The sequence below is a fragment of the Ceratina calcarata genome, unplaced genomic scaffold (assembly GCF_001652005.2).
Source record: "Ceratina calcarata isolate Rehan_Ccalc_2016 unplaced genomic scaffold, ASM165200v1 scaffold125, whole genome shotgun sequence".
Classification (NCBI taxonomy): Eukaryota; Metazoa; Arthropoda; class Insecta; order Hymenoptera; family Apidae; genus Ceratina; species Ceratina calcarata.
Window position 1 is genome coordinate 376,377 of NW_017133515.1, and position 18,205 is coordinate 394,581.

Below are 18,205 nucleotides of genomic sequence, written 5' to 3' on the forward strand. Positions count from 1 at the left end.
TATGTATAGTCTATACATCCTTAAACGAATCGCTGCGATAATCGTTGTATAAGATATACCTAAAATGCTCAGACAAAACGCATCGGCATCATTCTCAGAGGTGTACCTGTAATCGCGTTTCATTCAAGGATAATTGTCGCGAACGCTAGTACGCGCGACGCGGGAAACGAAGGAAGTCTGCGAGGTTTGTCAGAAATTCCAAAAGTACACGCGAAACTTTCGCTACACGAGTTCGCTCCTGATCTCAAACTCGAATTCGCACTCTGCCAGAGTCCTCGGAATAGGATCCGCCGGCTCTACTTTGCGAATCTTCGTTCTCTGATCAAAGTTATAATACATATGGTTCGTTCACCTCCCAACGAATTAGTTTTTTCACGGAAAGTCTTAAACGCTGGTAGATTGCCGCGACAAGGAAAACGGCTTTATCGAAATCGATTTGCGCGAGTAGTCTGCATCTCGCAGGCTATTCGTGTAAATATTCCAAACTTATGGAATACATGAATAACTTGAAACGACTAGCAGCGAGCCGAGTCGAAGCGACGCGAGAAGGGTGAGGGAGAAAGAGAGAAAAGGTTCGAAGGAGGCTGCTCGATCTTATCATCGATTTTTATCGGTTGAACACGTTTTATCCGTGACGCGTGACCGCATTCTCGCATTGGTATTCGCGTCCTCTTGCATCGGCTCCTGCGTTCTCCACGCCGAAACGCGTTCCTTGGCCACGTGGTTTCGTTTACCCTCGCGATTCTTGCCACGAGGATGGTTCCGCCCTCCGTTCGTAGCTATTGGTTCGCATCGCGACTCGCGACGCTCCAGTCGATCAGAAATTTGTCCGAACTTGTTATCGCGGGCTTCCGATACTCCAGCGGCGGTGGCCGTCCCGCTTGGATCCACGGGGAACAAGAAACGCTCTTCGAAAGCTAAGAACGTCAAATTCTTATCTAACGTTAAATAACAGACTTGCGATCAGGACTTTGCGTAACAAACAAGTGGCTGTTGCCCCTTCAAGACGCGGACCCAAATTCGAAATCGAAGAGGGTTTCGCGTTTGTCACGTCGCCCGAATAAACATCCTACGTCCGTTTATATCAGCCAACTCGAAGGCTAGAATGGCTGAACGCCGCTGCCTTGCCGTTCGCCGTCGGCCGTCGAAATGGCGAGACGGCAATGATATCTTGGATTGCAGAAACGCGCATTTAAAATGCGACGAGAGGACGAAGAGTTCAGGATGAGTAGGATCGATCGCAGGGAAAACTTACAGTTTATAATGATGTTGCATATGATGACTCAGATGCAGATCGGCGGGGTGTTGTTGAAGCTGCTGCTGCTGTTGTTGCATACTCTGATGATGATGAGTCTGCGGGGGATCCAGGCTGGAGGCGCCCAGCAGGGTGGCGCTCTCCCTGAACAGCGTTGCCACCTGCATATCTTCGCTGATTTTTGCTCAAGTTTCGGAAATAGTATCGCGTCCGTTCGCGATCGCGACCTTTTCGCGGGTACTCCGACTCCAACGGTACGCGACAAGGCTGGTAGGTCGCGCGGTAACACGGACCGCTGGCTCTTTCCGACGGCTCCGCGAGCCGTCGGGTAGCTGTCGCGCGCGGATCCCGCGGACCAAACTTCGTATAAAACCTTCTGGCACTAATCAACACTCACTGCCACTGTCACCCGGATAGAGCGCGATACCACCCCGCGAATCGGTACCGTCGCGACGACGAGGCGAGCCCGGTCGCCCGCCGATCGACGCTTCTGACCGCGAGCTCTACACCGGTATTCAGTCGAGGCCTCTCGTGCTGCTCGTCCTCCGATTACCGCTCGCAATCTTTCTTGCCAGCATCGTCATCGTTCTCCGGGATATCCGACGACCGGTCGCGGAGGGGTATGCCGTCGCAACTGTTGCCGTCGTCCTGTTCTGGTGTACACCAGCGGCGACAGCTCGTCCTCGACGATGAGAAGAGAGCGGAGATCTCGTCGCGGCCGCGACTGGTCGGAGTCCTTCCAGTTTTCGAGAGACCGCAGTTTCGGCGTCTGATAATGAATTGCTGATTGTCACGCGCTACTCCGACTACACGTGATCGGCACGGGTTGATCTGAGCTATCCTCTTTCACGGAGCTCCGTACGCTGGCTTTCTTTTCTTTTACGAGTTTCTCCTCTTCCGTGTTCCTTTCCCTCGTAGTTCGATACTCGTTTGGCCACCTCAACAGACTCGGATCGGCGACCGATTCGTTCCGCCCCCGATCATCTTCTTTCCTCGCCGACGTCCAAATCTAACTGGATCTCGACTCAAAAGGTAAAAATGACTCTGTTATTGTCCAAGGGAATTCGCGATCTCTGCACCCACGCCCCAAACGCGAAAGACGACACTGCGTTTTCTTTTTTCGCGGCTCTCACTTTTTTCTCGCTCCTGCCTTTCTCTCTCACACTCACTCCCCCGCTCTCTCTCTCTCTCTCTCTCTCTTCCTCTCCCTCTCACTCTCCCTCTTCCTCCCTCCCTGTTTCTATCCTTCGTACCGAGCGTCACTGTTCGTCTCGATCTCGATACGTTTCGCGATATTCCGTCTTCCGATAACGCAAAGACGGTAATGCCGCTCCTAAAGCACTGACGCTCCGGCTTCGAACGAACGATAAAACTCGAGCACCAAGTCCACGAACGAGCCTTCTTACTCGTTATTCGTGTCCCTTTCCTTTGTTCGCTGCACCGTCTTCGGCTACGTTTCGCCCCGATATCCTGCTTCGCTCGCCCTTCCTGTTTTTGGCTACGTACGTACGTACGTACTGTACGTAACTCCGTATTTCGTTTCGACGAGAACTCGAGGATCGCGTAAACACTGCTACGAAACGGTACACCACGGAAAAGCTATAACCGCGGTAGCGAGAGTCGGCACCGTACTGGTTGGTCGTTGGTTCGGTCGCTCGAGCTGCGAGGTTCGTGCGTTTCCGAGCTCCGTCGACTACGCTCGGTCCCGCTCGGTTTCGGAACCTCCCGCCGTGGTCGCGGCTGCTGCCGCTGCCGCGGAGAAGACGCCGACGATACCTCTGATACCGCCAGTTCCATCGACGTGGACGCGGGCTGCAACCAACCTGCAACGACTGCTCTTCCCTTTCTTCCTTCTCCCGAAATTCACGTTCCTTCGAGGAGCACCGACCGACTCTGATGATCTCGAGTTGCCAGTCGATACCACCTGGTCTCGCGTATCGCGTGCGCTAAGTAGGTGGAAAGCGACGGTATCTTATGCAAATCGAGAGACAGCGTCGGAGATGTCGCAATCGAATCCTTGGAGTCCCTCTGAAACGAGAAATTCCGCCCAGAGCTACGCCGGGCAAGCGAATCTCGCGCGCAACCCAAATCTAGCTAACGTCGATGCGAATCCTAGAAGGATTTCATAGGAAAATCAATGAGCGCTAATCATTGTACTCGATCGAGCTTTGAGTCTTATCGACTCCCGACCTTCTCGCTCGACGATACGAGGCACGAAACGGGCATTTTCCGGCGGTCGCGGTGGAATAGTTTCGTTTTCGTGACCACGCTATATTTCTGCGGCGCCTGTACGATGTAGGAGAGGGTGTATGTACTTTCGTACGTACTTATATACCTATGTATACATATGTATGCTTGCGCGCGTGCGTTCGTCCGTTCGTTTCGCGCATAGCGTACGCCGACGTTGTATATACGTGCATACATACATACATATATATATCGAGAGAACGGCTGATTGTGAGAGTCGGAGAAACCGTGGCAGCTCCAGGCACATACGTAAGGGCACGTACCAAGCCACGTACCTACGCGTGCTCGGGGCACGTACGTGTGTAGGTATGCGTTCGCGCGTACGTATCGTACGTAAGTAATGGTGCGCGTTGCATGCGGTGACCGTGCCACGGCGTAGGTGTAGGTGGATAGAACGCCAAGGCTGTACCGAGAAACCGAGCACCACGGGATCCGTTTTTCGTAAATTTCTTTTCAAACCTCGAAACATCTGGTCGTATTGCAAGGCGTTCAACCCGTTCGCGTGTAAACCGCGAATATGGTCTCGTTCGATTACTCGGCAAAGGGTCGCCGCGACGACTGTCGATATTCGATGGGATCGAGAATTCGTGGATCACTTACCGACAGTATGTACAGTAATGTCTTGTAATATGAAATTAATGATATTCTTTAATCCTCTCCTATTTCGAAAAGTCTATAATCTATATATGCAGTTACGTGCTTCATACGCAGCGCGCACGCTGCTGGTCAGCCGTGTACGTTAACGTATACGTACATATGTATATCACCGGGTTGCAATGCGAGCGCGAGCGAGACGGATCGAGCGAGAACGGGGGTGGATTTCGCGCAGAGGCGAGCGGAGCGAGCGAGAGGGAAGCCGAACGAGTTGCGAGCTGCACGGACGGAACAAGATGGAGCGATCTTTGGAACAGAGAGGGACTGCTAGCAGCGTTTCATAGAATCGAGGAACAGAGATAGACAGATGGATGGATGGATAGATAGGTAGACGGCAGGATGGATGGATAGGTGAAGAGAGGGGCTAGAGTGAGAGAGGTAGAAGAGGAGGGAGCGAACGAGTGCTCGTGAGAGGAAAGGAAAAGACGATGCCGTCGTGGAAGCTCACGCAAACACGCTCCTGGCAAGCTCGTACAGCGTTGCCTACCAGACTCCCACCACGCGAACTTTCGGAAAAATCAATAGAATACAAGAAAAGCCCACGCTGCGCTAGGTGAATCGAGAGCCCTCGCCTCTCCTCTTCTCTACTTTTCTTTCCTCTCTTCTCGCGTTAGGTTTGCTCATTTCTTTCCGCGATTTCGTTCCTTTCCTCCATTCCTCGGTCTTCTCTGCCGCTGGCGAGGCTGTTCGCGCGCCTTTTATCCGTCCGTCGCGCGAATTGCCTACCCCCTTCGAATCGCGTCGAAAAAATCGCTAACTTTTTCGAGCGTGTGCGAATCCTTGGAACGCGACTCTGACACCCTCTTATCAATTTCAAGAACAAAGGGAAGAAAGGTCCCAGATTTATTTTTGTTCGAAGAAATTAATATACTCGCTTCGTTGAGTGTTGCTATCATGCGAGCAAGTGAAGAGGAAAGGAATGAAGGAACGAAAGGACGAGATAACGTGTTCGAAGCAAAAGTGTCAATATCGGATTCAATCTCGATCCGAGCTTCTCTCGCGATCCAAACGGAATCGTAGCCTGCCTCGCACTAAACCGAACTGACCCAGCTTCGTTGCTTTGTACCCTTCGTTGATTCCTCTCTGTTCGCTCTCTCCCTCTTGCGCTCTCTCTCTCTCTCTCTTTCTCTCTCTCCCCTCTCTTTGAATCCGCTCGTCTCTGTCCTATGTTTCTAGCGCACCGGGTCTCTCCGTTCACCCCTTGACATTCTCCTACCGCCGGCGCGTCGCGCCGAGACGAGGAGACACCCTCGAGAAGTTTCAATTTATACCGAAAGTCGTCATGACCGAATCCACAAATACGTACACCATCGCCCGTTCCCGCGCACTCGCGCTCTTCTAGTCCATTCATATCAGCTGAGCACGCGTAAACATCGTTTCACCCTCAACGATCTCGCTTCTTCAATCTAACCCACGCGGATTATTATCGACGATATCGAAATGTCGTTTAACGGTAACTGAGAAAATCGTGGCTTCTCCCGAGCCTCGGACGAACCGAAGAACTTCTTGCGTGAGATCGTAACGGAGCGAAATGAGAACTCGGTCACGCGATATCGCGAGCCGCGCGATACCAGGCGCTTTTAAACTCGAGGGAAAAAAAAATCGTCCGCAGGTTCGCGTGCGCGAGACTCCTCCAAGTTCCTTTTGAAAAACCGACCGGTGAAGATGACCGGTCTACGACTCGTTTCCCTCGATGCTCGAAGTCCAGTTGGTAACCACGCTGTTTGAGAGTTTGTGTTCCTCTCGAATCGGAACGAGACCCGATCCACGTACTCTCGGAGGTCGAAGAAGCGAAGCAGAAGGCGAAATCGGGAAGGTTCGTTAAAGGATCGAGAAACACGGTCGTCGTCGCCGACTCCGAGCGGACGCTAGCTTGTTGCCCAGGGGGGCAATAAAATAAACGAATCAGCGATTCGTTGTCATCGTAATTCTGGTTACGTCACTGGTACTACCCCTCTACACTTGACACAACGTAGGAGGGTCGTGCACCCTCGCGTAGAGGGGTATAACTCCGGGGAGCGGGACAGCGGGGTTTGAAGGGGACGGGGGACGGGGTACGGTGGACGGGGTCGGGGAACGAGAGATGAGGAAGGGGAAGGGTGAAGTCGGACGGTGGAGAAGGGAGAGGAGGCGGTGGTGAGAGGAACGCGCGGAACGCTTTATGAATGAATGTTTCCACGCCAAGTGTGGCGAGAGAGCGAGGGAGGCCCCCGTGTGTCCCGCGTGTAAACACAATAATACCGACGTTTCCATTCATCAGGTCGACCCGGCACCGGCAAAGCACGCCGCGACCTCGAGAAGTGCCTTTCGAGGCGCCACGTGCATCGTCTATCCCCCTACCCTTCCTTCTCTTCCCTCCCGAGTTTCTTACCTTCCGCTTTTTTGCGACGTTGTTTAAAAACCGATTTCACTCCATTCTCCGTTTCCTCCCCCGTAGATCTGTGCCGCTTTAACGCGTCCCGTTCGCATTATGTTACAGGTCTACCACCGAAGACGTCGGAATCAACGCTGTGCGTTGAAACAATGGACCGAAAAGAGCGTGTGGTCTTTTGTCTGCGCGATGGAGTTGGGTTTGGTATCCGAATCCGTTCCCAACCGTAACACCGTTAACGTGTCTTCCACCAAGTGGCCGTCGACTGTCCATAAAGTAAACAATTCGTTTATGGTCGCTGCAGTTTCCGCAACTCCCACGACAAGTACAAACCGGGCCTCTCCGTTCTTATCATTAGGAGAATCCTCGTCGAATACGCAGAACCAGCAAATGCAGATCCCGAACAGACAAATCGTGAAAACGCCGGCCCGGAAAAGGCAAGTCCCAAGCACACTGAGTCCAGAAACTCAGATCTCAAACACGCAGGACCCACAAACGCAAGTCACGGAAATGCAGCAGGTCTCATTTTCACAGGAAAACTCGAAGAAGGACGAGTTTCAATTAGATTATTTCGATACGACGACGATCGCGAACGATTTGGAACCGGAAAAGGAAGGGCAAGAAGACATGAAGTCGGAGGTCACACCCGATACAATTCAAACATATGGTCCCAGAGCCGACCATGAGTACGCCGCGAAAGAAGCATTGATGTCGATGAGCACATCCAGTCAGTCCGAGTTGGTTACTGAAAGCGAATCGGTTAGTGGCATGGATCACTCAGAACTCAGTCAAAACTCTGCAGAAACTCCTATGAAGAAACCTATTGGTAGTCCTCGTCAAAACTCTTCGGAAACTCCTATGAAGGAACCTATTGGTAGTCCTCCTCAAAATTCTTCGGAAACTCCTATGAACAAACCTGCTGGTCGTCCTCGTCGTTCGGAAACTACGATTAAAAGCGATTCTGACTACGAATACGAGCCTCCTCAAAGAAAGAAGAAGATGCCGAAGAAGAAGAAGAAGGTAATGCAACCTAAACCTAAGGTCAGAACCGAGAAGATCGTCGACACCACTGACGTGTCCACCACCGATATCAGCTACGAAAGCTCCGAGAGTAGTACCAGGGCAAGAAGGAACAAGAAGCTCAAGGCCAAAAAGAACAAGGAAGGCGGAAGCTCCGAGGAGGAGAACGAGGAGCTTCACAAACGTCGAATAGAAATTCGACGCTCTTTGGAAAAAGCAAGGGAAAACGAATCTGACAAGAGGAAGAGTTACAATTCGGAATCAAAGAACCTGCTTAAATACGAGGCGATTCGTGTTAAGCTAATCGGGAAGCAACATGAGTACGAGTCTTCCGAATCCAAAGTAACGACACGGCGCTCGCTGAAGAACAAGGAATATGCCAACATCGGGAGTCTTGTCTGGGGCAACTGTTCGGGGTGGTGGCCAGGTAGGTAGATACGGACAGTAATGACCGAACGTGCGTATAACTTCGGGCACGGCGACGCGCCAGAAGCGGTAATCATGCATTCGGATGACATATTCAACAATATCCAAATGTCCAAACATCGAAAGTCTAAATGAACATTCCTGTATGCCATTACAGCACTAGTTGTCCATGCCGACCATGTAGGGATGTTACCTGAGGCGGGCAAATTGTGGGTTTACTGGATCGCAGAAGCTCGTATATCATTAGTGAATATACATCTTTTTTATTCATCTTTCTTTCATTCTCTTTACTTTCACTCGGACACGACGCTTCCCGATACCATTGACAACAATCTACTCGTCTTCGTTTCAGTTGAACGAAAAGACACAAGTCGAACCGTTCTCGAGCCACCTCAAAGCCAGGTTGTCACAAAATTCAAACGCAGCGCGATTGCGTGCTATTGACGCGACCATGCAGGTTCACTCTTTTTCGTTTTCCATTTGCCAATTCCTCATGTTACGTATCACGATAAGCGAGATTTTAAGGTAATGATGGTATCTTGCAGATGTTGCGCGCTAGATTGGACTGTACCCTGACGAAGCCTTACTACACGTGGCTCGAAACTAACTTGATCGGCATGTTCGAAAGTAAGTGATCAACTATTCTTTCGAGTAGTTTAGTAGACAAATTCGACGCCATTCTGGGGTTTATTCTCTCCTTTCTGCATGCATAGTGTTAGACGAAATTAGGTTCTATCCGTACCCGAGTCAAATGCAAGACAGAATAAACCACTTGAAGCGGAGAAATGCGAGAGCTGTGGAGAAATACTTGGAAGATAAAAAGCGTACGTATCATCTGAAGGCTACGTTTTTCGGCTTTATTTATATCACCTGTTATCGCGGTGGAACTAGTCTCATCCGATTCGTTTTACGATTCAGGTACAGAAGAGAACCAAGGGAAAAAATCGAAAGAAACAGAAAAGAAAGATTCGTCGCAAACGCAGTCGCAGGTCCAAAAAGAGGAGGAAGACTTAGCTCGTTTGCCATTAGCGGAACAAAAGCCAGGAGTCATAGCATGGGCTAAAATCCTCGGACATAGCTGGTGGCCAGGTAAGCACTCAAGTATTTTTATGGCAATTTCCTATTCATTATCTGGTACACACCTACTATATGCGAGCACGAGTTTTCTTAAACTTACCATTAGTATTGGCGGCAGCTCGAGTATATACCAGTCGAACTAGATTCGAAAGCTGCCGTTGCTTCGCGTTCGACAAATTTCCGACTCATTTTCGTTTCGACGAAAAGAAACGAATTAACGGAGTGCATCTGTGTGCTCCCTTTATGTCGCAGCTATGATTGTCGATTATCGCGACTGTTGCATGCGGGAGCCGACCTTTGGCTGCCAGTGGATAATATGGTACGGCGACTATCAGCTTTCGGAGGTAAAAATTATCGAATATTATAAAAGAGCTTTAATTTGATAGAAGACAGAAGTGATCCTGATCGGATTCGATTCGACCGTGATACGATTCCCACGACTTCGTCAAACGATTTTTGTTCCGCCACAGGTTCATCATCAATTCTTTTTGAGATTCGATAAGGGCTTGGAGAGAATGCGTGAGTACACGTACGCCGCAAAAACACGAAAGCCGAATTTCGTTGTCGGAGTTCTCCAAGCTGCGAAGGTATGCGTCCGTTTTGTTCTCCCTGCTCAAATGAGTTTACCGCAATTTTCAAATTTTTAGGATTTCGGTAGCCGTGTAGGGCTCAATACTGAAGAATGGACTTTGGAAGACGCATTTACGCATATCCCAACAGCGGAACAGAACCAGACATTGCCTGATACGAAACCGACTACTTCTTACGTCAAGATCTACGACAAATACACACCTCATATAGTACAAAAGTTGAACGAATCCAAAAAGGAGCCTAAAATCAACTTCGCTCGGGCGAATGAGATTATACATAGCGGTAAATTGGCTCCTCTGGTTTAATTATTATTTGGTGAGATACATAAGTTACATGCTTTTATTCTGCTCGATCTAGATGATTTACAATCTGTAATTAGTGGAAACGTTCCATTCGATTCATTGTGTCTAAAGTGTATGAAAATCGTCGATGGTGAAAAAGAGAGTCATCCGTTCTTCGAAGGGTCTCTGTGTATAGATTGCGCGGTACGTTCAGAGATGATGTTCATGTATTTTAACCGAATATTATATGAATGTTTTTATCTTCGGATCATTTTCAGGGAGACTTCAAGCCTTTTATGTTCGTATTTGGTAACGATGGTAAATGCGTAAGTATCGGTCATTCAATTCAATTTTGAGATCGAGTCATTTCGATTGCATAATAAACGTGGCAAAATCATTTTTCGTTACTAGTTTTACTGTACGGTGTGTAGCGCTACGGGTACGGTGCTCATTTGCGACAAAGATGATTGCCCGAGGTAAAATGAATCGGTGTCGCGGTGCTGGATCGATTATCCCTTACATCCTAATTGTCATTTTTCAGAGTCTACTGCGCTGCTTGCGTGAAACACCTATTATGCCCGGATACCTACAGGGAAGTACTTCGAGAAGATCCCTGGTACTGTTTCCTCTGCAAATGTGAGGCGAAAACTCCGCTTGACCCAGCCTCAATCTTGAAACCACGAATCGATTGGAGAGAGAAGATAATCGATGTTTTTCGTACGAATTCGAAAGCATGTCGGCTGGAACCCGACGGAAATGAAAGGAGAAAAATACGTGTCCTTTCTTTGTTCGACGGTCTCGCGACGGGTACGCGGGTCAAATATATTTTCCGTTCTCTCTGTCTCGTTGATACTGGTAATCACTAATCCTGTTCAACGCTGTTAGGTCTACTCGTGCTGGAGAAGTTGGGTTTAGTCGTCGACGTTTACTACGCTAGCGAAATTGACGCGGACTCGATGATGGTTAGTACTGCGCATTTCGGCAATCGCATCCAGCATTTAGGTGATGTGAGGAAAATCACAAAGGAGAAACTCGAGGAAATTGCACCCATCGATCTGTTAATCGGCGGGTCACCGTGCAACGACCTGAGCTTAGCCAACCCTGGACGACGCGGTCTCAACGGTTAGTAGTAGCGTCTCGCTGTAACAAAAATTACGTACGTGCAATAAGCGCGCATGTCCCCGCGTTTCACCTCCTGTTGCTCCTTTCCCTTCTCAGATCCAAAAGGAACAGGAATCCTTTTCTTCGAATACGTGCGAATTTTGAAATTGATGAGGAAAATTAACAAAAAACGACAATTATTTTGGTTGTATGAAAACGTCGCTTCGATGCCGACCAAGTTTAGACTGGAGATTAACAAGTAAGTAGTGATCGCATATCGTCGTACAATTTATTCTTCCTTTTAGAACGTCTTCCCAAATGTTTTCCGTATGTGACAGGTACTTGAGACAAGAACCTGACACGATAGACTCGGCAGATTTTTCTCCTCAACATAGGTTGAGGCTTTACTGGCACAATCTACCCGTAAAGCCACACTCGTTCTCATTTCAACAGCCACAGGACGTACAGGATATACTCACGCCCCACTGTCAACGCTACGCATTAGTTAAGAAGATTCGTACGGTCACTACTAGAGTAAATTCGCTTAGGCAAGGTAAGTTACCAAAATGTTTAATCGTACGCACTAATAATTAGTATACTTGTTCCATACATTCATTTGTATGCGGTGTATACAATATCAATACAATTCTTCTCGATTTTCCATAGGCGTTCAACATTTGAAACCGATCATGATGCAAGATAAAAGCGACACGATATGGATAACCGAACTCGAAGAGATATTCGGATTTCCGCGTCATTATACGGACGTGATGAATTTATCGGCGACCAAACGTCAGAAGTTAATAGGCAAATCGTGGAGTGTCCAAACGTTAACTGCCATTTTGGGATCTCTTTGTCCCTTCTTCGAGTGCAATACTACTAATGACAATTCGATAAAATTAGAAACTGAAGTTTAAGGTAGAACTGCTCAGCTGTTCTTTAATTGTACATTGTGTTCCAATCAATTTTTACGTGCACGAATTACGTTGTTTAGTTCCAATTTCTAATTTCGTTTCTACTAAAAGTACACAAATAGATGGCACCTTTCGATGTTCTCGACTAAAATTTACAATTCTTTTCGAAGTGTAGGAAACGCTACTTCATACTTTATATAAGCTTCGCAAAAACGTTGTATGCTTTATGCATGTTCCTGTTAGTTTTTGAGAAGAAAGAAAAGACAATATCATAAATGTTTATTTTTTAAATGGAGTAGAAACAAAACAGATGTATTTACGTTTTCGTGTGCCATTCAATTTTTTTCATGCGTGATTTATGTTGTTGATTTTCAATTTTATTACTATCAAAATCAAACGTATTACATTAAAACTTTTTATCTCCATGACTCAAGTTTATAATTGATTCGGGAGTGTACGAATTTGTATGTACATACTTCGCAAAAATATTGTACACTTTATACATGTTCCTGTTATTTTTTGCGAAGGAAGAAGAATTAGAGAACAAGAAACAATATTAGAAATCTTTATTTTCGAAATAAAATATGAGTAAAACAGATGTATTTACACGTTTTTCTTTATAATAAAGAATCTTTACAATAGATTCCCTGTCAAGCATTGTTCTCGTCTCTTTGGTATCTCATTCGGAAGTATCCTCTACGATGTTCACGGCTCATCGGTAGAATATCGTTCCCACCAATGTAAGGTATGTTCGTTTGCTGATTCAGTGTTAACAAGTTAATTGGCACTGGTATACACCCCATTAAACAATTTACGTACTGCATCGTGGCTGCTGGCAATGGCGTGTTTATAAATATTTCTTCTTGCACCATGTCAACTCCTCTAACGATACCTGCATACAGAATGATTCAACTTCAAACGACGGACATGGGAGGATCAAAGTACGGAGTAAAATCATGTACAGATATCGCGAGACTGTCTCAACTCGATAGTCGTATATCATCCATGTAAAGTATTTTCGACCAACGAATTGTGATGCATGGTTGATCATGTCAAAAATCGCCTCGCTGCCTGTATACAACTTAACCGTGGAAGATGGACTCACCGAATCCATAACAGTTGCAGAGAGGTGGTCTGTTCAACACTCGAGGACCGGAAATGGCCTGGCTTTCTGTCAAACAGCTGTCATTTATGTCGATTCCGCATAGTGCCACTATATTACCATTCACCACGTTTAACACGTGCGACGAAGGTACAAATGCGCTTGGAATGGAAATGTACAGCGATTTAAATGAAGTTCTGCAATGGTGATAACAAACTTATATCCAAAAATATTTGAACGAACGAACGAAGAGTAGAAACGGGAAATACTAACACGTATGGCACAACATTGTTGATGCTTAGTGACAGAGCATCACAGCGTGATCTAGAAAAAGAGAAGAAGCAAATAATGATCAATTCGATGTCGAATTCTACTTCTAGATTAGCCAAACTTACGTTGATTTTGCGGAATTTTGTACAATTTCGCTGAGATAGGAGATCATTACGAGTTCGCGTTGTTGGTAAGGTTCCATGTTCCAGGTTTCGTACCCTGAAGTAGCTTTCTGTTCCGCGTATGAGCGCACAACAAACAGTTCGTGATTACAGGATAGTTCACTCAAATGGATCACATTTGCAGTCCACGGAAGTTTCTGTAAAGAGCAGATTTTTCCATCTCTAAGATACAATCTATAGATAGTTGCAGAAATAGACTGAAACTTGTTATTACCTGTCGATTTACGACCTCCTTGCTGAAGTAGCCAATGTAATTATTTTTCGGTTTCCCTGACATAATTTGTACCACGAAAGAAGGTCGAGTGAATTTGATAATGGTCAAAGCGAGATCCCAGCCAATACCTTGTGAAAAACCCATCGTGTTGACGACGATTGGCAGCCGTGATAAAATCGGACTATTGGATATTTTGTCGATTAACATCTTGACACCTTCGATGTATCGTGTAATACATCGTGAGACGTTCACCTCTCCGATGTATAACTGAAAAACTGGCTTCTTTAAGTGTGTAAAGTTTGGTCCCATCAGAGGCTTTTCTATCAAGCTACACGATAAACAACCGTATGGCGTGCATTCGGTTTGACCAGGATCTACGTCCAGGAGAACCACCTTCTTCGAAACGGGTAACAGTCTGTTTATCAAGTAACGCGTCGTAGTAGATTTACCAACGCTCTTACCACCGACGATTACAGTACATGACCATTTATTCGAACGCCAACGGTTCAACATTTTTTCGCTAACTTCTCCGCTGATACGTGGATCGATTATTAACTCTTTGCAATTATAATTACTGGTGTAAAGATTTGATTGCAGCATCAATTCGGCTCTTCTCAAGTCGGTCCAAAAATGACTTATCATTTTCTCTTTCTTTACTTTCGGAAATAGTCTGAACTGATAAAAGGCATCTAAAAATCTGGTCAATCCGTTTTCTAAATTGGACAACAAAACGACCGTCATCGCGGGTGTAAGTCGTTCAATCTCGTCGGCCAATTTATGCCTTTCATTTCGGTCGACACCTTCGCGAGTAAGAAACATCCATACGTTCGATTCGGCGTGTTCTATATTCGGTACTTGATCATTGACATGATTTTCGCTGGTTTCGATTGAAACATTACTATATCCTCTCGGCGAGTAGATTTCGACCGGACCACTTTCTGTGGTGATCACGCATCCATACGCTTCTACCGCGCCATATATCACTCTAACGACTAATTTCCCAGTGAAGCAAAATCGTGCCTTTTCAGACATCACAGCAACTACTTTGTTTCTCAAGCAATAAAATCGTACTGAATAAGTATTAATGTTTTTATCCGACATCTCTACTTCGTTACCATTTCCGTCTTCAACGTTGAAATTAGCAGCAACATAGTCATCTGTATCATATTTTTCAGGTGTATTACAAGACCCGTTAGTTTTTGACGAGCTAGGACCAGCAATAGGAGATGTAGTAGATTCGACTACATCATTTTTCACTTGCTTCTTATTCTTTTGCGGTGTATGATTATTCTCCAACGGTGGTCTTGTATGGTCTTGTCGGTTCTCGTTTTCTGGATTGCACGATTCATGACTCGGATTCAGTGATTCAGTGACAATAATGCACGCTTGCTCCTTTTCTATGTCCATGTACGTCGGGTTGTTGTCCGGAACATCGTTTCTCACTTGTACTTGTTGACTCTGTTTAAGCGGTTCGGGTATGTTCAATAAAGACAAGTTGTCGAACGCTTCGACCACTACAGGCGAACCTATGTTTTCTTGCTTCGGAACGTCATTATACAGTTTGCCGTCTCTGTTTTTAGCTAACAGTGTTTCCACAAAGTTGTTGTCATTGTCCGACTCTGAGGAAGATATTATAGAATCTGAAATTTAAGCAACCCCTTTCTAAAGTGGTGTTCTTTACTTGAATGAAAGTGTTTATACCATACTTTATCTTCAACCTGCAAATAGCGTATGGTATTTACTTCGACGTATAAACAGAATCGAAAATGGTCTCGAATAATTGATAGAAATAATACAGATAAGTCCCTCACTTTGCGATTTCTCATTTTTCTTTCCATTGCACTTTCTCTTCCTTTGTTTTAAATTACGTTGCTCAAGCGACTGCTCTTGGCTCGGCGAGCTATCTCTGACACTTTTCCCAGGTGTTCGATTCATGATCCAAAAATCAAGATAGCCGTTTCCTTTTTCCATGTGCAGACTTGTTTCCTACTTCGTACTCTCGCAAATTTCTATGTTCAAAGTCGTATTAATTAATTAATCAAATATAAAATCATGTTAGATAACTTTATAATGAATGCTCAATGATTTTTACTCACGCCTTTATTTATTTTTTTCAATTCCCAAATTTTATGTTTCTAATTTTTTCCTTTGTGTCGACGTTTTCATTATTACCGAAAATTCAAGCAATCCTCATTTTTGAAGGAAGCATTCTCAGAGTGTCACTTGGTGTAACCTTTAAAATTCTTACGGAAACTGAAAGACTTTAAAAACACACACTTAAACCAAGAAGAAAAAGTACGAATTTAAGCTTCTAGGAACGATCAGATCGCTGAGCAACCAAGATTTCTAAAAATTCGGTTGTGAAATTCGAACCATGTTACATTTAAATAATGGCTCTAACAGCAGCCGAGATATCAACCGTATCAACTGTATCAATAGATATAATTAGAGCCAGAGGGCTAAATTCTGGACAAACTATTCCACAGCGGCAAAGTAATCTTTCTATGTAACTATAGAAAATAAACCTAAGAATCGAATGTTTCGACTTATAGAGGACCAATTTTAATGAAATACAGCTCCATAATTATATAAAGCTGAAAGTATATATAACGGATAATTTCATTATTATGTCTAAATGACGATGATGTTTTCCTCCACTTTTTAAAATATAGGAAGACATAAATGTGATTAAATATAAAATAGCTAAAGTTCTAATTCAGTTTGATTTTATTAAAAATTCTGCTCTGTCATTGAATCAACCCGCGCGTTTCTTTTAATAAAAATTTGTCGTAATATATGACAGAGACAGAACAATACTTCTGCATTATTCAATAGCAGCAGTTAGTATAGCGTTATACGGTACAGCAATACAGCATGTTTCAATTACATAGTTTGACTCATATTGTTAGTTTACAATTAGCATAACTTAGGTAGTAGCAGTAGCAGCAAGCAGCAACGCAGCGCAGCAACTAGCAGTCAGACTAGCAGTTGCTAGCAGTCGTGTGCAGCTGCAGTGTTCGTAGTTTGCGTCAGTGTGGCCCGTGCTGATCAGTTGCGATTACGTTTTAAAGAAACATTAAATACTGAGTTCGCAATTAACTCGGATAAAGAATGTTTGTATACAATCTAGAATACATTGAATAATTGATGCTAACCTGCCTACATATTATGTTGACATTTACACATCGTACTTGACGTATTTTTGCAATTTAAAAGCATAATGGATCAGGAAAGTATGGACAAATTTGTGGAAGTGACAGGTGAGCGTTTAATCTCGATCCAGAAGTCTTTATCTCCCTCATAATTATATTACCGTATTTTAGATTAATTATAGATTGTTTCAATGACATTGACAATTTTGTTTTTGTTAGGAGAGAGTGAAGCAACAGCTCGCCATTATCTGTCGCTTGCCGATGGAAATGTAGAGAATGCTATAACATTAATGTTCGAGGGTGGTCCGACGCCTGAATCAAGCGCTCAGCCTGTCCATCCTGAACCTGAACCAGAAGTCAGACCCCCTATTTTACCTGTGCAGGAAGTATTAGTACCATCCGGTCCAATATGTTCTCTTCCAAGATTATCGACTAACGTATTTGATAGATTCAGGGATTTTGCAGTAGAAACACGTAAGCAACATCTTATTTAATAAAATTTCTAACACCATCATTCCTTTTAATCATCATACATTTAATACAGAGAGACAAGAAGAAGAAATGGCACGCAAAGTAGCCGGAGTAAAAAACAAGCAAATGTCGTACTGTAAATCAAAAAGATTGGAAGATTTGTTTCGCCCGCCTTGCAACATCCTCTTCCTAGGTTCGTTCATTGAAGCACGAGAACATGCTAAGAAGTTAAATCGCTGGTTACTTGTAAATATACAAAATCCCCAAGAATTTTCATGCCAAATTCTGAACAGAGATGTATGGTCGAATCAACAGATTCAAGAAATTGTCAAGGATCATTTCGTTTTATGGCAGGTATGGTGCAATTACAAGGTACGTTCTTCTTCTGAGAAAAAGGATATATCAAAAATTTTAAATATGTATTACTGTACTATGTAAACAGGTCTTGTCTAACACAAGCGATGGAAGTAGTTTCATACATCTGTACGAAGTTTACGAATATCCTCATCTAGCAGTTATAGATCCTAGAACAGGAGAATGTATGCAGACGTATAATCACATTACTGTAGACAGCCTGATGTCTGTTTTGAATGATATGTTGAGTTCTCATCCGTCGCCAGAATGCGTAACAAGTAACTCCAGTGATGCTAAAAAATGGAAGAGTTCTACTGCCACCATAATAAAAGAAAGCTCTTCGTCCGACTTATCTGTATGTTACAATATTCCTAAAGATCGGATGATACAAGAAGGTAGTTGCTCATTTCCAATCATTTTTCTCATTTATTTTATAGGATTGCAGTGGTAGTGCCGTGAAAGCATTTAAACACACGATCGATAGTTCGATGGTAAAAGATCTAGGTAAACGATATATACAAAG

General features: G+C 44.9%; 4 protein-coding genes across 7 annotated transcripts in view; 2 read left to right on the forward strand and 2 right to left on the reverse strand.

Annotated features, from left to right (window-relative positions):
* Positions 1–2,935, reverse strand: part of Tdg (Thymine DNA glycosylase) — a 35,769-nt gene extending 32,834 nt beyond the window's left edge. The window contains exons 1-2 of one of the 2 annotated variants that reach the window (XM_018028291.2): positions 2,662–2,935; positions 1,256–2,279 (exon numbers count right to left, since the gene is read on the reverse strand). In XM_018028291.2, the coding sequence (XP_017883780.1) occupies positions 1,256–1,422 (167 nt within the window). In that variant the 5' untranslated portion in view covers positions 1,423–2,279; positions 2,662–2,935. Of the gene's footprint in view, positions 1–1,255 lie in introns of both variants that reach the window. The other variant, XM_018028283.2, reaches the window with a different exon arrangement.
* The window catches only part of Dnmt3 (DNA methyltransferase 3), a 38,982-nt gene extending 26,597 nt beyond the window's left edge, over positions 1–12,385 (forward strand). The window contains exons 3-19 of one of the 2 annotated variants that reach the window (XM_018028272.2): positions 6,636–7,974; positions 8,131–8,219; positions 8,326–8,430; positions 8,519–8,600; positions 8,687–8,797; positions 8,892–9,062; positions 9,303–9,394; positions 9,521–9,637; positions 9,698–9,923; positions 9,999–10,126; positions 10,201–10,248; positions 10,334–10,398; positions 10,464–10,729; positions 10,808–11,044; positions 11,141–11,282; positions 11,362–11,576; positions 11,690–12,385. In XM_018028272.2, coding sequence (XP_017883761.1) covers positions 6,636–7,974; positions 8,131–8,219; positions 8,326–8,430; positions 8,519–8,600; positions 8,687–8,797; positions 8,892–9,062; positions 9,303–9,394; positions 9,521–9,637; positions 9,698–9,923; positions 9,999–10,126; positions 10,201–10,248; positions 10,334–10,398; positions 10,464–10,729; positions 10,808–11,044; positions 11,141–11,282; positions 11,362–11,576; positions 11,690–11,940 — 3,684 coding nt within the window. In that variant the 3' untranslated portion in view covers positions 11,941–12,385. Of the gene's footprint in view, positions 1–6,635; positions 7,975–8,130; positions 8,220–8,325; positions 8,431–8,518; positions 8,601–8,686; positions 8,798–8,891; positions 9,063–9,302; positions 9,395–9,520; positions 9,638–9,697; positions 9,924–9,998; positions 10,127–10,200; positions 10,249–10,333; positions 10,399–10,463; positions 10,730–10,807; positions 11,045–11,140; positions 11,283–11,361; positions 11,577–11,689 lie in introns of those variants that run through there. The other variant, XM_026815495.1, reaches the window with a different exon arrangement.
* Positions 12,386–12,488: 103 nt separating this feature from the next.
* On the reverse strand, positions 12,489–16,328 carry LOC108627202 (polynucleotide 5'-hydroxyl-kinase NOL9). 2 transcript variants are annotated; one of them, XM_026815526.1, is made up of 7 exons: positions 15,802–16,328; positions 15,517–15,714; positions 13,706–15,324; positions 13,435–13,628; positions 13,313–13,363; positions 13,043–13,236; positions 12,489–12,829 (listed from the first exon to the last, which is right to left on the reverse strand). In XM_026815526.1, the coding sequence occupies exons 2-7, from the start codon at positions 15,674–15,676 to the stop codon at positions 12,588–12,590; spliced, it is 2,460 nt and encodes an 819-aa protein (XP_026671327.1). In that variant the 5' UTR covers positions 15,677–15,714; positions 15,802–16,328; the 3' UTR covers positions 12,489–12,587. The 2 variants fall into 2 exon arrangements, with proteins under 2 accessions (XP_026671327.1, XP_017883799.1); XM_018028310.2 differs by having other exon boundaries at positions 13,706–15,345.
* A 354-nt stretch (positions 16,329–16,682) lies between these two features.
* LOC108627212 (UBX domain-containing protein 7) overlaps positions 16,683–18,205 on the forward strand; it is a 4,428-nt gene continuing 2,905 nt past the window's right edge. Inside the window, exons 1-5 of the mRNA XM_018028322.2 lie at positions 16,683–16,965; positions 17,077–17,331; positions 17,402–17,682; positions 17,771–18,037; positions 18,120–18,186. Of these exons, the coding sequence (XP_017883811.1) occupies positions 16,926–16,965; positions 17,077–17,331; positions 17,402–17,682; positions 17,771–18,037; positions 18,120–18,186 (910 nt within the window). The 5' untranslated portion in view covers positions 16,683–16,925. The remainder of the gene's footprint in view (positions 16,966–17,076; positions 17,332–17,401; positions 17,683–17,770; positions 18,038–18,119; positions 18,187–18,205) is intronic.